Below are 18454 nucleotides of genomic sequence, written 5' to 3'. Positions count from 1 at the left end.
CGACCAGATCGCCAGCGTCCTTCGAGCAGGTCTCGTCTTTTTCTTTCGACACTCTTTACTTTTGCAGTAGAACAACAGGTTTATCACGGCTTGAACACTCGTCGAGAAGTGCGAAAGCCCACAGCAGTGACACAATGGCGAACAAAATCCTTCTGGTCTTTATCGTCTTCGATGTCATTTTCCTCCTTTGCGCGGGCCTCCATCTGTTCATCCCACTGTATACTCGCATGAACATCAAGAACAACAACAATGTGAATAACATTGCGTCCAACCTCTTGCTCGACAACTGTCCGCTGACAGGTAGAACCTTCCCACCCCGTGTATCTGGGCTCTTGAATGCATTGACTAACGATGAACTCTTAACAGTGAGCGTGGTCAATTCCATTATCATGTTCATCACCTTCCTCCTCTCCGTCCCGGCCCTTTTCATGCCGCGTAACCGCACGTTCTTGAAGATCCACGCCGCGGGAATCGTCGTTGCTGCCCTCCTGACTCTGGCCGTGGGTCTGGATATCTGGTACTCTACCCTCCAAACCAAGAAGAACCTCGCTCCGATCTGGAACGCCCAGTCCCCGGCCATTCAAACCATGCTACAGACGAAGTTCCAATGCTGTGGTTACAGCAACCCGTCGCTGTTTGTCAAAGACCAGACCTGTGCGAGTGCGGCGACGGCGGCAAGGCTGGGACCCTGCGTCACGCCCTTCAGCACCTTCGCCAATCGATTCTTGGATGTGGTTTTCACGACCTTCTTTGGATTCGTCGCCGTGGATATGATGCTCCTATTGGCTGGGTTGTGTCTGATCAAGGATCGCAAGGAGAAGGAACGATACCGGCTGATTGATGAGAAGAGAGGATTTGGACCGATCTGAGGGCGACGAAAGGGGCAGAATAACCTGCGATGGGATTGTTTTGCCTGGGACTACAAGTGCGAAGAAGAACAAGCCAGACAAGTACCAAGTTGTTGAGGAGTGGGGATGAGGGACCAGAACGTGATCTCTCCGGGGTTATGAGATGGAGGACAGGGATGTTTCCCCGCCGTCTTTCACCGTCTTTGTGTACTTTAAGCTGTGTGGTGTGACTTGGCTTTTTCTATGGTGCTACATGGGTGCTGGCACACGCGAGATTTGTTCGCTGTGAAACGGGGGATATATGGGGGGAGAAAGCAATGGGCCAGCCAGCGAGGTGTTCGTTGTACAAGGAAGGAAAGAGAGATTTCTGTAGCACGAAAACATGTGAACATTATTAGATATGACCAACCAACACGACACACCAGGACAGATAGATCCAACCGGTTTCCAACCCCACGAAACCTCCTGCTGCCGCCGCCGCCCCCTTCCCTTCCATCACGCGCTGCTCTGCTCGAGAGATCCGGCGCCTCCGCCCTGACTGACTGACTGACTGACTGATTGAGTGTCCATTTATTGACTTGACAGCGCCTCGCATCGAAAGTCTACTTTCCTTCCATATACGCGGTAGAAGGTCCTGCTAGCTATTGTGCTACCGAGCAGGTCTGTCTACCAGGACGCATTTAGGTTCAGGGTATGTCTGAAAAACATACCTACATAGCGCGTCACATGTAACCTGTAAAGGAAGGGAGGGAGGGAGGGTTCGGGAAATAACCAAAATAAGAGGTTACGAACAAAGCAACAGCTTTTCTGAGTTTTGGTCCAGGTTGGCTGGCTTGCCGTAAGTGTAAATCGTCGACATCATCACCACCACCATTACCACATATGCCCACTATGACCACTGTGACCACTGTGACCACTGACCATAATTATCGTCGTCGTCGCCATGTCCATACAGGCATGCATGCACAAATCCCAACGGCAACTTTCCCTTCGTTGACATAATTCCCCACGCAAACCAGAGCAAAAGGGAAGCAAAGAATCGACAATCTTAGAAAGAAAAGGTCATATCGTTTCCACCGGTTAAGGTGTCCTAAACAGTTAAGATAATCTACTTCGTGACTGCTGCGGTAACATCGGCGATATTGGCATGAGAACTCAACCGCTAGGAGGGAGGAAGTGAGCAGTCGAACCTTGTACATTGATAACAGCTGGAATCCATCTCACGACAACGTTCGGCCCACGCCCTCACAAACGCGCGGGATACTGGGTGCAACGACGAGGAAACCCCCGCCGGGCCATGGCTTGGGCACTCGTGACTCCCTCGTCCAGAGGCATTGGCTTCGCATTGACCCGTCACCTGCTTCGAATGTTACCCACGAGCGTCCCTGTCGTTGCAACGGCGCGCTCTGACATCTCCAGCGTCCGGGAGAAGCTCCTCTCGTCGCTGGAGCTGTCCGGATCACAGTCATCGCGCCTCGACGTGCAGGAGTGTGACATGCTTTCCGAGGCTTCGATTTCCCGGCTGGCTCGGTACTGCCAGGATCGATATCACGACAGAGCCAAGGAAAAGAACGCTCATCTACGAATGGGGTTCTTCATACCTGGCATGTTGATACCCGAAAGAGCACCAGACAAGATTGATTATGACAGCGCGCTGCAGACGCTCAAGCTCAACCTCCTGGCGCCCATGATGCTAGTCAAACACTTCGCCAGCTTCCTTCCGCGCAAGTCACCCAAGCTGGTGGTCGAGGATGGGTTACCCAATTCGGCGGTGCTGGCACTGATGAGCGCCAGAGTCGGTTCAATCACGGACAATCGATTAGGAGGATGGTACAGCTACCGGGCGTCCAAGGCGGGGGTTAACCAGTTGGTCAGAACCACAGACATATTTCTGAAGATGCAGAGCGGCAACAATGCCCTGTGCGTCGGGCTTCATCCAGGCACCGTCAAAACAAGTCTGAGTCAGGAATTTTGGAACAGCACGCCCCAGGAAAAGCTGTTCAGTCCCGAATTCAGCGCACAGAGGCTGATAGACGTCGTCAACGGGCTCGAGGAAAGTAGCCGGGGGAAATGCTGGGATTGGAAAGGCCAGGAGATCCCCCCGTGACGGCGGATGATGTACATCACAGGATGATGAGTAAGAGAGGAGTGGAACAAGGCTGTTGTGGGTCAGCCACTCCCAAGGTACCGAGTACAAGGGATCAAAGGCCTTTTGCCAGATGATTTTTGGGGTCTCTTTGATTTGCCGAAATGCTTAGACAGGAGGAGGTCATGAGAGTACCGCGTAAAAGCCGGCCAAGTCCGACATATGGGAGGAAGTGGATGGAATTTGTGTGGATATCAGAGTCCATAGACGCCCAAACCACGCGGGCCGATGTCATTGACTCTCTGATATGCGAGCTTACTGTGTTCTTTACCCGTCTCTCTGTCTGGATGTTTAATGTATCCTATGAGACCCCAATGGCTATGGAGACGGATGTTTGTGGGAAGGAGTGGAAGCTGGAGAGGCACGGAGGTCATGGTGTACCGGCTAGTGACGGGCTGGTGGCGGTGATGAATCAGCTTGGCCATTAGGGCGGTGTTGCTAATCTCGGGGCTAACAGGCTGCGAGGATTGCGCTAGTCAGGGAGCAGACAAGCCGGGAGTGGACGAGTGGGATTTGGGGGGTTTTCGTTGAGGGCAGAAAACAGAGAGGGATAGACGTTGGGCAGTGGGTTAGTAATTTTGAAATGAATCGATATTCCGGAATCAGGCTTTTCAACTGGGAAGTGAAAAGGGGAGATAGGTATCAGGCCTCTCTGCTCCCTGTGATGGGAAAGAATCTGGAAGACTCAAGAGGAGCTCTGGGTTCCAACGTGAGCCGGTGAGCACTTGTGCGATAAGTTGCATCAAAGAGCCCGTGGTCCGTGGTGGTCAGTCAGCTAACGAAACGCAGGAGTCAAACTAGCGACTCGGGCTAGTTGCAAATGGCTCCCTGGGCGGGGCTCCCAGGCTGGACTGGGCCAGTGACACCTGCCCGACGGCCTGTGGCACCAGTGGCACCGGTGGCACGACCGCACCAAAGGGCTCGCTAGGCCTGTTGGCCCTTAGGGAGCAGGGCCAGAGCCCCAAACAAGTCGGGGAAAGAATGATCCGCTGGTGGTCCTGTGTCCAATCACGGCACAGGCGTGGCCGTGGCTCCCCAGAGGCCCAGAGGGTGCTTGGGTGGTCCCCCAGGTGGCCTTCTGTCTACAAAAGGCAGGCAGCTGCCGCTATGCCCTTTCCGACTCCCTTTCCTCTCTCGTCCATCCTCTATTCTGCCACTGTCCACTGTCCTGTCGCTGTGTCTCACGGCGCGCCCTGTCCATCCAAACGTGTTGCCAGGCCTTTGTTCGACAAGATCTAGAGATCCAGAGATCCAGATAGATCTGGCACGGTGCACATTGTTGCGTTGATCTGGGTGTCCCGGGCGACTCTCGAGAATTCCACCCGTCCAGCGTCCAGCGGCCGCAATACCTACCCTCTCCCATCCAGACGACTTGTACCAGCCTCTGTAACCACCAACCCATCTATCCATTATTGATCAATTGATCAACCGCGACACGTCACATCCGTGTCCCAAGCTGACTCTCGACACTATTCCTGGCTCTTGAGGCGGGAAAAAAAGGTACGTGTGTCTTTCTCATGGCCTTCGGCTCGCTTTTTAGTTGTTACGTTTGTTTCCTGTTCCATCCACAAGGCGAAGATCATCCTTTTCGACCATCCCGCATTGAGCACAGTATATGCCCACGACCAAGCTCCTCTTCACGGACACGAGCAAAGGACCTTCACCGTCTCCTGTTCGCATTCTGGACAACCGAGGTTTGTCGATCAGAACCATGGCGATCGTCGTTCTCGTTGTCGGCCGACTTTTGAGAGGGTGGCTGGCGATTGTTCTGTCCAAGGACCAAAAAGCCCTGGAAAAGAGACAACGGGAAATCCACTTTGCCCACCCACACTCCCCCGGCCAGACTTCGAATTGCGAAAGCGAGACAGAAAGATAAAAAGTGGATTTCCGGCAACTGCGTGTGGTTGCGTGCCCGGAATCATGGCCCCCAGGTTCCGTCTTGCGCATCGCCAAGGCCTGGTCGGCATGCCTATCAGCCCCCCACTTTTGGGTCCCGGGCAGGCCTGCGTGCTGACTCGCCCACTGGCCCTACTGGCCGCACTGGTCCACCACCCATTTCTCACCGGGCACTGCAACCCACCGCTGGAGCTCGCTACCTCTTGAACATCCTCAGACCACCTTGTTTTTTGCTCGTGCACAGCCCACCTGCCCTCCCTCCCACTTGCCAGCCAACTCCATTTCGCCGTCGTCTGGTGTCTGTTTTTTGCCGTGAGCCTCCGCCCCTCTTTTCCTCCCCTTCCAACCCCCTTTGTCTTCGTTTCCTTCTTCAGAACCTCCCGAAGTTCCCTCTTCCTACACACACCAAACCGTTTTCTATCCAGATCTCAGCCCATACAGAAAGTGGTTACTTCTCTGTATTCCAAACCCACTTCTTATCCCCTTTGCAGTCTGAGTGTTGCACATCCCGTCCTCTGCCCACAAAGCTTGACCCCCTTCTTCGCCCTTCTCAGTTACCTGCCGTTTGCCCCGGATTTTGCTGTGGCGGTGCCTGCGCCTGCCGCATCCGTGTTCCCTGTACTTGGCCGAGTACGTGACTGTGATTTTGTACCGATACCAATGACCTCTTCACCCAATCGTCACGGGTTCCCAAATGCCTGTGTTTTTTTTTGTCTGGTCCCAAGTCACTGACATCAGTTTCATTCACAGTCGCGTCACCAATCACTGTTTCTCGCCGAGAGACAAGTCGACCGCACCACTTCTTAAAAGGTATTCTATCCGTTGTCCGCTTTCCTCTTTCGTCTATTAACACCTTACTTCTTTAGGGAAGACATTGTCATATTTGATCCATCTCATACCATCCTATTATGGCGGACATCACCGACCCCTCTGCCAGCCTTGAGCATCCCTCGCCCGGCGACGACCTTGCCGGCAATGGCGTTGACTCCCGCGGCACCAAGCGACCAAGAGCGTCCATGGCCGGGGAGGATGATGACGATGATGACGAGAAGGGAGGACGGGAACGCAGAAAGATTGAGATCAAGTTCATTCAAGACAAATCGCGTCGTCACATCACGTTCTCCAAGAGAAAGGCTGGTATCATGAAGAAGGTCAGTCGCGGCCCCATCAACCGCAGGACACCTCACCGAACCTGTATTGACTTGTCCTCTAGGCGTACGAACTGTCCGTGCTCACCGGGACCCAAGTCCTCTTGTTGGTCGTCTCAGAGACCGGCCTTGTGTACACGTTCACCACCCCCAAACTGCAACCTCTGGTCACCAAAGCCGAAGGCAAGAATCTCATCCAGGTATGTCTTCCTTCCTCCCAAAGTGTTAGACTGCCTCGTTTCTGACATGGAGCTCTAGGCATGCTTGAATGCCCCCGAACCCTCTGGCAACGAGAACGGTGTCGACGCTGCGGACGATGTCGCCTCTCCGGACGATGTGCCCTCCATGCCTCCTGCCGCGGCCGGCGTCCCTCGACCTGCCCCTCATGCTGGGTACGGCATGACTCCGGAACAACAGCAGCATGCCCTGTACTATCAACAATTGCAACAACAACAACAGAATCAGAGCGGCCAGTATGGCGGCATGCCCCAGATGCCTCAACATCAACGTGCATAATAAACACCACACCTCTTCTCTCACATATTGATACCCCCCACCCTACGAAACGGTCGGCTCTCGTGCGGTCATTGGCCTTTCTGACACATGGGCCTCGCTCGTTGCCAATGGCGGTCTGATATCGGCTGAGAGGCGGCTCGCACTCCCCTCCTCGACTGGCATCTGAAAATTTGCTCAAATCAACATCAACATCGGAGTTTCCCCAAGATGATGTGCTTCCAGGGTGATTTCTGTTTAAACGGTCCAGTATTCTCCCATGCATTTTGTACGAGACGGTCTTCGGAAGAATGGATGCGGACCATGGTGGGCAAAGACTGGGAATCAGAAAGAAATACACCCCTAGTGTGCACAGTCATGAATCGTGTGTCATGCTTAACAGGCAGAAGAGAAAATGTCAAACCAGATTCAACCTGTGGTTCAGGTCCCGATGGTAGCTGATCCCCGACATGATGTTCCAGGTAGCTAGCCGCTCCATACCATGAAGGCAAAGGTGGCTACGAAGATAATCCAATTTGTTTGTACTGTCTCCTATATTCCCCTTTATCTTTCTTTCCCTCTCACAATTTACTGGGCACCCATCTTGGAGCGCGCTTCTCGACAAATGCTCGGACTCCCTCGCGAATGTTCTCTCCCTCGTTCAGCCTCTTCGAATAGATGTCGACGATGTTCTGGGTGGCATGTTCGGCACTCCCGTCTTCCCAACCCTGGATCACCCCGGCGCGGCTGATAATGACACTGTCCGGGCTGTTGTTGCAAATCTCGCTGGCATACTCCAGGGCCTTCTTCACGACGGGCCGGGCCAAGATGTCGGCGTCGACGGGCGCATCGTCGGTCACGGCGTTCACCATGCCCCATTCCCGCGCCTCGGCCGCCGACACGGTGCGCCCGGTCAAGGCCATCTCCATGGCCCGTGGCCTGCCCAGCGTCCGGATGATCCTCGGCAAGGCGCCCGCGATGGCCACGACGCCCCTCTTGACCTCGGGCAGGGCGAATTGGGCCGACTTGGCGGCGACGACCAGGTCCATGTTAGCGACCATCTCCATGCCGCCCCCGAAGGCGAGGCCGTTGATGGCGCCGATGACGGGCTTCTTGCCGGCGCGGCGCGACACGGCACCGAAGCCGCTGCTGGGCATGCCGCGCTGGCCCTCCCCGCCCGCGGCGCGGCGGGCGTTCGACTCGTTCCACTCCTTGAGGTCGGCGCCGGCGCAGAACGCGCGGCCCATGCCCGTCAGCACGCAGCACCGCAGCGACCCCTCGTTGTCGTACCACTCCAGCAGCGCGTGAAGCGCCCAGTGCATCGTCGTCGACAGGCAGTTCAACCCCCGTGGGTTGTTCAGCACCACCACCAGCACCGCCGGCTGCGGGAACAGGAGCACCGTGTTCGGCGTCGCCGGTGGGGGGGTGGACAGCGTCGAGGGGTAGGGGGACATGATGCTGGGTGTTGTTGTTGTTGTTGTTGTTGTTGTTGTGTTTAGGGACTTCGATTGGGTTTGGGTTGATTTGGCTCGTGGAAGGGAACGACAGAAGTACAGCCAAGTGAGTGGACCGTCGAATTGGTCCGGACTGACTGATTGAGTGAGTGAGTGAGTGATAGATGGATAGATAGTTCGATGTGCCGAGTATGGGTTCGCTTGTTGATTCCAGCTCGTAGCTCGTCCTCCCGACTCTTTCGTAGTCGGCTGTGTGCTCAACAATTGGGAAGGAAAAACCTCTAGCTATCTAGCTCCTATCCCTCCGTATATAAAATCCTAGCCGGGGCCCGAACCATCTCTGATGATTTATTTATTGATTTGACTATGCAGGTCGTAGGTCCTTGTGTGGAGAAAACAAAGCTCCGACGAGGAAAGCCGAGGTAATAATACACATACAGTAATATGACAGTATCCCCTTGGTCGGAGCCTTAAAAAACGTAAACTCGAGGGTGTGTGCATGATTGGATGGATAGATCGGTGGATTACTTTCCATACATGCATGTTCATCTGTGTACAGACCTCGACACCAATCGATGGTGTCTCAGATCCATGACCGGTTCGAGCAGAATCGTGGCAGCGATAGTCCTGTATCAGGTAACACAGAAGAATAAGGAAAGGGAAAAGGAAAAGGAGAGAGAGGAAGACTATGTGTCCCCTTTACACACTCTGCTGTTGTTGTTGCTTCCCTGTATATCGATCTTGCAACGTCCAAAGCAACCAGGCCGTGGTCTGTCAGAAGAGCTCGCTAAGTGGCACAGGTAAGGCTGAATACCAAAGTCGTTCGCGGATGTGTGTTTGTGTGTTTGTCGTAAAAGAATTTCAATCACTACTTCATGACGTTTCCCGACTCTCATCTCATGCTCTCTCTACCCAGATTCATGGCTAGGTCCTATATCTCTAGAACCACCGTGTTGGTCTCGTATCCCTAGTTGCGTTAGACCCCTGGTCGTGAGGGCTGTTCACCTTGAGACACCTCATTCTTCAACTCCCAGCGGAGCATATCCAATCCTAAATCACATCTCCCACCGCCCTTCTCTTGTCTTGCACCATTTTGAAGACCTCACCTGCCCACAACCCCTCCTCGTCATCTTTCAAATCCAGAGCGCCCTCCGGATCCGGGAGGATCGCAATGGCCCGTCCATGCAAGTTCCCGTCAACCGCGAATCGGCCCGCCACATCAACCACAGCTTCGATATCCACAAAGGTGAATCCTTTCCCTGGCGCCATGCCTGCTGCGGCAAATGTATCCAGCGAGTTGTCGATCATTGGGGTGCGCATAAAGTAAGGCGCGAGACAATTTGTGCGAATATTGAGGCGGGGAGTTTCGTGGCGTAGGCCACGGAAAAGGCCACGGACACCGACTGCAGAGGAGGTAGATGTCAACAGCTGGACTTAGGTCTTGACCATTGCCCGTGCCGAATATTGCTTCGTCCGCACAGAATGTAAAGCGACGGAGTGGCACCACGATCAACAATGGCAGGGCTAAAAAAAGACTCAACTCACACTTCGAAGTATGGTAATCTGCAAAATTCCCGACGTCGGTGTAAGCGACTGTCGAACTCACAAAGATGAGTGACTTGGAGAAGTCCTCGTCTTTCCTCTGTCGGTCAGGCCCATGCCGGTCCGTCTTCATATACCACAAGGCCAGATACGCACAGTGGTACACTCCCAAAAGGTTGACGTCTAAGGCCGGATGGTGAAGCTCTGGCGGGGTGAGACATTTCTGGCGTTGGGAATATAGAACTTTGTCGACCAAACTTCCCGGCTCACCAATGACGCCAGCGATCAATGCCGTAACTTCGATTGACCCGTTCGGCGACGTTCGAAGCGCGTGTTCAAAAGCTTGCACCGAGCTGGAATGGTCCGTCACGTCGCAGCGGACGAATGTTGCAGAGAGGCCTTGCGCCTGGAACTCTGCCGCCGCGCTGGTGCCACCTTTGGCATCGAGGTCTGCGATGGTGACGTGGGCGCCTGCATGGGCGAAGCGTTTGGCGATGGCAAGCCCCAATCCTGAAGCTCCGCCTGCGGAAGTGTCAGTGCTGTCGCGGAAGAGGATCTCAACAGAATGATTTTGTAAGTCATTCTTTTGAGGTGAATTGCTGCTCTCACCGAGAACCATAACGGACCTGCCCAGAAGAGCAGAGAGGTCTACCAGCTCCGACATCGTGACTTGACCGGCTGAGAATGGAGTCTATCCTGAAACCAAACACAAGCGAGATATCCTTTGAGCTGTCTCTTCAGCAGAAGACAGTTGACGAGCTTCGAGATTCGTCCCGTCTTGAAGAGGGGTGGAGGGGTAGGTGTAACCTGTGAAGCACAACGTGCGAAGCATAATGATGCAAGGAAAACAGGCTGTGAGACGCAACTTCCAGGTTAAATTGCTGAAAAATCTCCATGTGTCCCAACTGAGGATCCTTATATTTCCCGTCTCTCCCTCAAACACAGGGAAGCTACCAATGGCGTTCTTTGCCTCTTGAGTGGAACATGAAATATAGATTCCGGCACCCAGGAGCTTTTCAAGTCTGATATCTCAGATGGACCAGGTAGATTTATCAGAAACCGTTCGACGAGATACCAGCTAGGCTCGAGGCTACCATCGAAGGCTTCAGCCTGGCCCAGAGGTCCGATGTTCGGAAGATTGAAACGGATAGCTGTTGTTCTGTCTTTGCATACCCTCTTCTGCATCGGCTTTTGATTTCTAACTATTCCCTCCCAAAGGCCTGGGGTCTCCACCCTGCTGTCCTAATAATGGGGAAAGTGGTAGCGAGGGCCATCGTGACCATCTGGATGATGGGGATCCGCAGTAGTTGGTTCAAGAAAGTCGCGTGTGAGGCTAACATACCCTAGCCGATGTGTGCAGACACGGATGTTGGCTTGTTTGTTAGTCCTGGCGGCCCTTGAGGACTCATAATGCAGCTCTGACCACTCCAGTCCCTGATCTGCGAGCGATCATTGATCAACAGGTGTAAGCGCCTGGCAGGTTGCCGACTCCATCTCCGCAAACTCTCGGCGTTGAACTGTCCTGGACAGCATTTGCCAATAGTTGTGGCTCGGTGCGGTGTAGATCCGCTTGTAAAGACATGTGTCCCCTGCCAAGTGTTAATTGGTTCAGCAAAATAGAATTGGTGATTCTGCTTTCCGTCGTGTCTCGGACAAATAAGATACCAGGGAAATACCAACTCCATATCTCTCCATGGCCCGGAGAACCAGCAACGCCAACACCAATATTCATATCCTGTCAAGGCGAATCATCCCCTCGACTTCAGGGAACGCCCCTAGAATGCTTTCCCCAATGCTCCAGTTCTGGTAGTTTGTGACATGCTCCATGAAGTCTCTGGAGAGCAAACGGCGACGGTTCGACTCGCCCCAAATTACTGCTTCGTCCATACCGCGGGCCCAATTGACACTTAGCGCTGCTGCAGGCAAAGCCGTCATCCAGTCTCGGAGGTTCTTGATAAGAGCTTCACGCAACGGTGGCAGTGGTAAGAAGTCGAGCGCAATGTGATGCGGTACCATATACTGGATCGGTCGTGGTTTAAGGATGTCTGGTATGGCAGCATAGGATAGCGCCGTAGGATCCAGCATCCAGCGCATGACTGTAGTGTATGCCAAAATCTGCGCAAGTCGGACGTACACGTCCCAATCATGGAAGCTGCGCCATAGCTGGAAGATATTGACGTTAGCTCTTTTGAGGCCGATATGAAAGCGAAGTACTGACCTCACAGGCCCAGCCGCTCACTGTCAAGCCATCCTCCTGAGTTCGGTCACAGAAAAACTGCTCCACGTCAATCGTGTCTGACCCAAGAACTCCAGACAGCGAGGCGCCACATGAGATCAAGGTCTTAGCACTGTCCATAAATCCCGTGATAATGTCGCTCAACGGAGTCTTCTCCTGCCTAACCAGCGTTTGGATGCCATAGAGCGGTGTTCCATGTTTGTGCGAAGAACCACGGGGATTCGGCCCTTCAACACTGATTCCTGGTTGTGCTTGTTGGGCCACCAGCTGGCACGAAGTATCATTTTGAGGTGCCTCTTCTTTGGCCAGGAGGTCAGCTGGGGGCAGGCTCGGACGAGCTGACTGAGTCTGTGGAGTGCACAACGAGAAATGCCAACCCTGCCTACCTTGTGGGTCTTGTTTGCCGGCTACTGGCAGCCCTGGGGAGTCTTGAACGCTTCCTGGAGGAGTAGAGGCCGCGGCACCCATGAGAGAAGGCTGATGACACGTTGGACAGATTCTGTTGCTGGGACGATCGTGCAATTGGGTTCCGCTCTGATCGTCGTCTTCGTGGCTTGGTGGAGCACTGTCCGTTGCAGTGTCGTCGAATTGCCGGAGACACTGCTGAATTGTTGCAAAGATGTTTTGGCTGGGCTCATTCTCGCGGATACATTTGATGAAGGTCTCGACCTGGGAGCTCGAGCGGAATTGGACGGCTTGAAGCAGTGCCGTAAGGGTGCGGTTCTGCAGAAGCATCGCTTCACGATCCTCACGATGCCCACGTCGGCCGTCGAGTGAAGGGTCGAACGTACACCTGTTGCCCCGGTACACGCACAATGTGCACGGCGCAGGGCCGCCACTACACTGGATTGCCGGAACTTGTTTAGCCTCACCATCCGCGCGAGCGATCAGCAGAATCGAAAGTTGCACTAACCTTGGACCTCCGTCGTTTGCAGGATTCGCATGCTGTACCCACCCGGGTGACCTTGTTGCGTTCCAGTCTCCCAGCGCGAGTAGGCCTGTTGGTGGTGGTGGTTGTGGTTGTGGTGGCGGCACATTGGTTGGGGGTGCGGCTGGTGCCACTACTGCTGCTCGGAAGCAATGACTGGAGTGGCCTTTGATCCATCAGATCGCCTTGATGGCAGTCAGACAGGGCAGGAGAGATGACGACGAGCGTTCGAGTGGAAATTTAATCCTGCCTGGCAGCCCATCCCATTTCATTTCAGCCCACTCCCCGCCAATTGGCAACATGGGAGGCACGCCAAGAACACACGGCGGGAAAAGATTCCACTCAGATACGGCCAACAAGATGAAGACAAGCAAAAGCCTATGACGCTCCGGAGATGGCCCTCCGACTGATACTATTGGTGCAAGAGCCCAACGTGCGAGTGGAGTGGCTGGGGGGATTTCCTTCACTTCCACCAATCTGTGTCAGGACCAAGAGGGATATCTGCGGGTCAAGTGTCCATGCAGATCGGGGCAGGCAGTAAACGGACTTTTGCCCAAGGGACTTTGCATCGGCCCACTCACGATGCCTCCGAGGTCATCTTAGCTACCTGAGGGTGGCGAGCAACCGTCTGCCCTGGACAGGCGTTGATCAACAGTACTCCATACGAGTATCGGCACATACCTCGTACACTATACACAGTGCCACCACTGCTCTGTGTGTGTGTGCGTGTATGGAGGTGAGGTTTAGATTCAATCCACAAGAGCTAGGAACAACAATTCGTACGGGAAGGATTTTTTTCAGTGAACAAGCAAAGGTACCCAGAGAACATCATCCTGGCTGGCGTTGCTCAAGGCAGAGACTTTGGAAGAAAGGACCACTGTCTACGTTAATTACGACTCTCTCTCTCGCAGGGTCAACATTACTTCTCGGTCAAGCAGAGCGTCAAGACGGGGCACCAATAAATCTTCTGGATCCAGAACGCTACGACAAAAAGGGACCGACGTTAAAACATTCATGACGCTGTTCGTGCAAAGTCTATCTGAGAAGTGTGCTTTTCGAACTCTGCAAAGGCGCAGAAGGTCCATCCCTTCCCGTCTCCATGGCACCACCACCCGCCAAACACCTCTCGTATGTCTCATGACAGCAGACGCCCGTGATGTCTACTTCTTCTCATTCTGGACGATCTTGACCTTCTCCAAGATCTTGGGGTAGAGCGGATGGCTTGGTTCCAGACCAGTGAGCTTGGTGGTTGCCTCCTCAGGACTCATGGTGCTCATGATCTGTGCCAATTCCTTGCTCTCCTCGTCACCTTCAACGTTCTGGAATCGAAGAGCCATTTCCACACCACGCACTAAGGCAGTCACATCGTAGCCACGTTCGGCCAGCTGAGCAGCGGGACCAATGAAGCGCTCTTTGCGACCAAGCTTTCGGAGTGGGGCACGCCCGACACGGACGGGGACATCCTCAAGGTGCGGGTTGGAGATGCGAGAGATGATGGTGTCGACATACTGTTGTTGCTCCTCCGGGGTGATGCCGTGTTTGCCGCTGATGAGGTGTGCAGTCTCTTCCAGGGCCTCGTGAACCTCTTGTCGGATCTCGGGGTCTGCCATGGCTTCATGGATGGTCTTGATACCCTTGTAGTAGGCAAAGTATGCGGCAGTGGCGTGGCTAGTGTTCACGGTGAACAACTTGCGCTCGATGTATGGCTCGAGGTCATCAACCCAGTGGATACCCTTGACTTCTGGATGACCCGACTTGAAACCAGTGGTCTCAACACACCACTCGAAGAAGCTTTCGATGACAACGTCGAGGTTGGCATGCGCAGGTTGGGTTGGGACGATTCTGTCAATAGCGGAATTGCCGAACTCGGCCTTGGAGTCCAGATCCTTTAGCACCTCGGGCTTCATGTTCTTCTCGTCGGTGATGAGGGCCTTGAGGGCGTCGGTGGCGTTGATCATGTTCTCGCAGGCAATGACAGCAAGAGGCTTGGACTTTGTGCGTGCCGCAATGCCATCAGCAATCGGCTTGGCAATGAACTTGAGGATGTTGGGCCCGACAGCACAGGTGACGATATCGGCGTCAGCAATGCACTTCACCACCTCGTCCATGTTGTACTTTGAGTTGATCGCACGGTAGTTTGTGATGACCTTGCTCTTCTCCCCATCTTCACCCACCTCGGTGATCTTGTACGACTTGGAGGCGTTGATGCGGTTGATGAGGTCGTCGACAACATCGACAAAGATGACTTCATAGCCAGTCTCATGGAGCAGTTCTGCGATGAAACCGCGGCCGATGTTACCACCGCCGAAGTGGACAGCTGTGCCGACCATGGTGAATAAGAGGATATGCGAGGCGTGTGAGAAAAGTGGTCAAAGGGACTGTGGCTAGTTTGCTGCCCAAAGTTAGTGAGTTCGCTGTCCAACACTTGGTACGAGGATAACGACAACCGCGCCGCAGGGTGGTATACTCACAGGTCTCGTCTGCAGCGAAACCGCTATGCAAGCTCAAGGTAAAATGAAGTAGAGAGTACAGCACGAGGTCGGGGAGTGATAGTGCGTGTGAGAAGAAAAAAATTTGGGCAGAAAAAGTCGGAGGTGACAGAAGATATATGGGTTTGGGAAGCGGTCAACAAGAAATTAGATCGAGTGGGATGCCAGAGGTGAGGCACAAGGGCTAGTAAATGTAGCTCAACGAGCGAAAGCTTCGTGCCCCGCGTGCCAGTGCGTCACCGGGAGGACAACTAGCGACCAGCCCACGACACCTCATTGGTTCTGGGGGGCTCTTGGGGCTAGTGGGCAGGGCTATATCAACCACGGGCTGCGATGGGGGTGTAAATAAAGACCCTTTCAACAACCACTTCCATTATTACGTCATATTCACTGCTGTCCATCCCGCCCACAGAAGAAGAAAATGTGGTAAAATTTGTGCAACATTCTGGATGGCATTGCAACCCAATCTCTAGGCATTATCCTGAGTCTGGTGCTGGTTGTCGCGACGCCACCACCACCCTGGTAAAATGTACAAGTCATGCGCCATCATGGTGGCTTGCTCTCATCTACGTAGATCCTCTTCAAGTCGTCAATTGATTATGCTTCAGGTCCATCAATCGCAGGATCAGTAACCTTCTTTCCCGCCATAACGCTTGGGTCTGGATCGTCCCACACAACATTGTACGATAGACACCAAAGATGCCAGCAGCATGACCGCCGTCGCCGCCCAGGTCATCGCCAGAAACTTCCCGCCTTTGGTTGACGATATGCCGATTTGATCCGTGTATTTGTTGATGCGGTTGGTTGCAATGACCATCACGGCCGTGGCGACGGCTGAGGCGACGCCGAGGGTAATGAACGCCAGCTGAAAGAACCATGGTCAGCCGCAACCCGCATTTCTCGCTGAAAGAACAAGAAGAACTCACCACATCCACCAACCAGTTGAAGAATGCTGACAGTCGGCCATCGGTAAAGATGCCAGCGGCGGCCGTGAAAATGGCAACACCTGACAAGACTATGCCGACGATGAAGAAGATCACCATGACGCGGCTGACCACTTTGAGGATGTGCTCGGCGTCGGTGATATCGCTGGGCCAATGGATATCACCCAAGGTGATCCCGGCCGGCAGATGATCCTGGACAATCTTGGTGGGCTCGAAGTGAAAGCCCAAGGACGATTTCGAGCATTCCGTCACATTTGATTTGGCATGGTGCGCAGTGGAGTTGGGTGAATATTTGCCCTGGCAGTAGTCTGTGGCATGGACATTGAAGAAATCAGGTAGGCCCAGGAGTGAAGCAATGTCCGTGGCTGCATCGCCGATGAGGTCGTTGATATCCTGCTGAATGGTGCTGCTCAAGCCCGAGAGCAATCCGCTGTCACCACTCGAGGTTTCAAATAGATTGCCATGACCAAGACGAGAGATGTTGAGCTTTGTTCCGTTAGCATATCATGCGCCTATAAAATCGGCGAGGAGGTGTACTTACCGTCAATATCTCGGTGTCTTGCAGAAATGTCCTCTTATCGCCGGCAAGCAGACAGAGGATGGAAAGAATGAAGGCTGTTAAGGAACATGCCAGTGTAAGGAGAGAAGACAACCGCATCGTGGAAAGGATCTTGTGGGAGAGGGTGATTCTGGACAGAAGAAACGAATGTATTCCTAGAAAAGAACGACTTCTTTTGATAATTTCAAATAGGGAGCTCGGGCTGGATGCGGTTGAGTGATTGAGTTGAGCAAGTGATGGGTCATGGTGGTGCTGATGGGCCCGTTAAATGTAGGACGACGTGTCTCGCCGTTTGCTCTCAGCCTCAACTTGCGTCAAACACGAGGCCATGACCACACAATCTGTGATCGGTGTGGTCAGAATCTGGCTAGGGAGGTCAGAAAAACAGGGCATCGGTCCAGCGAGACATGGAGCTTTCCCATTGACGGCCAGGTAACCCAGGGCCCCTAGGGTGGATCGGGCATCCCCAGCCTCCTCCCGGCGCTTTTGTTTGGCTGTTTGGGCACGACGGGCGCCAGTTGGCGCCCCTAGGACTGCGGAGTGGGCCTCCGATTGGCGCCCTCAGCCACCCCGAGATCGTCGCCCACCAAACATTCAGGCAACGTCATGCATGACCTCGTCGATTTGAAACGGCGCGTGCTGTTGCCAGCTGCGTAATAGCGAGACGCATCATGCTAACCTGCTATGAGAAGCGGTAGGCGGATCCCATACAATGTCGCTGGTTCAGCAATTCGCAGTGCGCCCATGCGCATCAAAGCCATTAGGTGTCCCGCTCCGTCTTACGAGACATGAGGGCGCAACCCATACAGATCTTACGTGTCACTGCCAAAAGGTTCTTCTCCAAAAGCCCGTTGCAGTCACGTGGGCCCGATTGGTTTTCGCGCTACACCACACATTGTGGCTGAGAGACACCTGTATGTGCGTGTCGCATCGCATCGCGAGACACTGCTGAAATGCCACAATGATATGCAATTCATGCCATTTGCTTCTTTGCCGGTTCAGATATAGCCACCACCTTGTCCATGGCGCAGCCTCTCCGATATGAAACCGAGGAGTGGGACCGAATTCGAGACATTGAACACGACGCTGATTTTCCGAGCACCGGGTGCTGCACCCTTTCGTACACCCCATCCACCACAAAGCAGCGACGACCCCATCATCACAGTTAACTGGTACCTATCTCGCGACTTGATAGTCCTCGGGCGCTTCTCAAATATATCGTTCTCCTCATCCTAAGTAAAGCCAATGCTCGGGGCAGCTTCACCGTTGCCTGTCAAGAGCTCTGAGAAGTTGGCTGAGGAGGTAGTTTCTTCGCGACAGGAAGTATTCATCGCCGAGCCTCGATTTCCGAAGCCGGTTCAAGGGCGCAACAGACGGCACTTTGCAGCAGAGTGATTTCATTCAGATAATCCAGACTCTGGTTGTAAATCCTGGGTTTCTTGTCGTAGTTCTTTGATGGCGGTCTCAAAATCTCTTAGTACCCGCCGCCTTATGAATCAGTCTCAGTCCTTAACTCACTGCTAAAGCCTCTGGATTGACCCCGTTCTCAATGAGGGAAACACAAAGCGACAGTTGTGTCCGATCGAGTTGCGTGTTCTGCCTTTGTTGTGAGATGGATGCACACGAGAATTGTGATCACTTACGAGGAGAATCGATATCTCTTCGAGAATATCAACCACCTCTCGAGCCTTTTCTCGCTTGTCGGTGGTTGCAGGCATGTCGCCCACCGCGTAAGGAATGGTAGAAATCTGGGTATGAGCAATCCGAAGCCT

The 18454-nt window shown here is 53.7% G+C and overlaps 8 protein-coding genes across 8 annotated transcripts; 3 read left to right on the top strand and 5 right to left on the bottom strand.

The window, feature by feature from the left end:
- Nucleotides 1-134: 134 nt before the first annotated feature.
- Nucleotides 135-869, top strand: AYL99_03320 (hypothetical protein; the record flags this gene model as incomplete). The annotated part of the gene is made up of 2 exons (XM_018834836.1): nt 135-300; nt 367-869. The coding sequence occupies 2 exons, from the start codon at nt 135-137 to the stop codon at nt 867-869; spliced, it is 669 nt and encodes a 222-aa protein (XP_018694486.1).
- A 1276-nt stretch (nt 870-2145) lies between these two features.
- AYL99_03319 (hypothetical protein) lies at nt 2146-2955 on the top strand (the record flags this gene model as incomplete). The annotated part of the gene is made up of 1 exon (XM_018834835.1): nt 2146-2955. One exon carries the CDS (start codon nt 2146-2148, stop codon nt 2953-2955), a length of 810 nt encoding a protein of 269 aa, XP_018694485.1.
- Nucleotides 2956-5798: 2843 nt separating this feature from the next.
- AYL99_03318 (hypothetical protein) lies at nt 5799-6554 on the top strand (the record flags this gene model as incomplete). Its single annotated transcript, XM_018834834.1, has 3 exons — nt 5799-6041; nt 6104-6238; nt 6297-6554. The coding sequence occupies 3 exons, from the start codon at nt 5799-5801 to the stop codon at nt 6552-6554; spliced, it is 636 nt and encodes a 211-aa protein (XP_018694484.1).
- Nucleotides 6555-7111: 557 nt separating this feature from the next.
- AYL99_03317 (hypothetical protein) lies at nt 7112-7984 on the bottom strand (the record flags this gene model as incomplete). The annotated part of the gene is made up of 1 exon (XM_018834833.1): nt 7112-7984. One exon carries the CDS (start codon nt 7982-7984, stop codon nt 7112-7114), a length of 873 nt encoding a protein of 290 aa, XP_018694483.1.
- Nucleotides 7985-9034: 1050 nt separating this feature from the next.
- On the bottom strand, nt 9035-10190 carry AYL99_03316 (hypothetical protein; the record flags this gene model as incomplete). Its single annotated transcript, XM_018834832.1, has 2 exons — nt 9035-9387; nt 9530-10190. The coding sequence occupies 2 exons, from the start codon at nt 10188-10190 to the stop codon at nt 9035-9037; spliced, it is 1014 nt and encodes a 337-aa protein (XP_018694482.1).
- Nucleotides 10191-11254: 1064 nt separating this feature from the next.
- On the bottom strand, nt 11255-12497 carry AYL99_03315 (hypothetical protein; the record flags this gene model as incomplete). The annotated part of the gene is made up of 3 exons (XM_018834831.1): nt 11255-11689; nt 11745-12061; nt 12149-12497. 3 exons carry the CDS (start codon nt 12495-12497, stop codon nt 11255-11257), a joined length of 1101 nt encoding a protein of 366 aa, XP_018694481.1.
- Nucleotides 12498-13850: 1353 nt separating this feature from the next.
- AYL99_03314 (hypothetical protein) lies at nt 13851-15020 on the bottom strand (the record flags this gene model as incomplete). Its single annotated transcript, XM_018834830.1, has 1 exon — nt 13851-15020. One exon carries the CDS (start codon nt 15018-15020, stop codon nt 13851-13853), a length of 1170 nt encoding a protein of 389 aa, XP_018694480.1.
- A 784-nt stretch (nt 15021-15804) lies between these two features.
- On the bottom strand, nt 15805-16781 carry AYL99_03313 (hypothetical protein; the record flags this gene model as incomplete). Its single annotated transcript, XM_018834829.1, has 3 exons — nt 15805-16044; nt 16106-16609; nt 16665-16781. The coding sequence occupies 3 exons, from the start codon at nt 16779-16781 to the stop codon at nt 15805-15807; spliced, it is 861 nt and encodes a 286-aa protein (XP_018694479.1).
- Nucleotides 16782-18454: the final 1673 nt, after the last annotated feature.

Source organism: Fonsecaea erecta (genome assembly GCF_001651985.1).
Source record: "Fonsecaea erecta strain CBS 125763 chromosome Unknown Scaff3, whole genome shotgun sequence".
Taxonomy (NCBI): domain Eukaryota; kingdom Fungi; phylum Ascomycota; class Eurotiomycetes; order Chaetothyriales; family Herpotrichiellaceae; genus Fonsecaea; species Fonsecaea erecta.
Note: the sequence above shows the minus strand (reverse complement) of the source record. Positions and strands in the feature narration are given on the sequence as shown.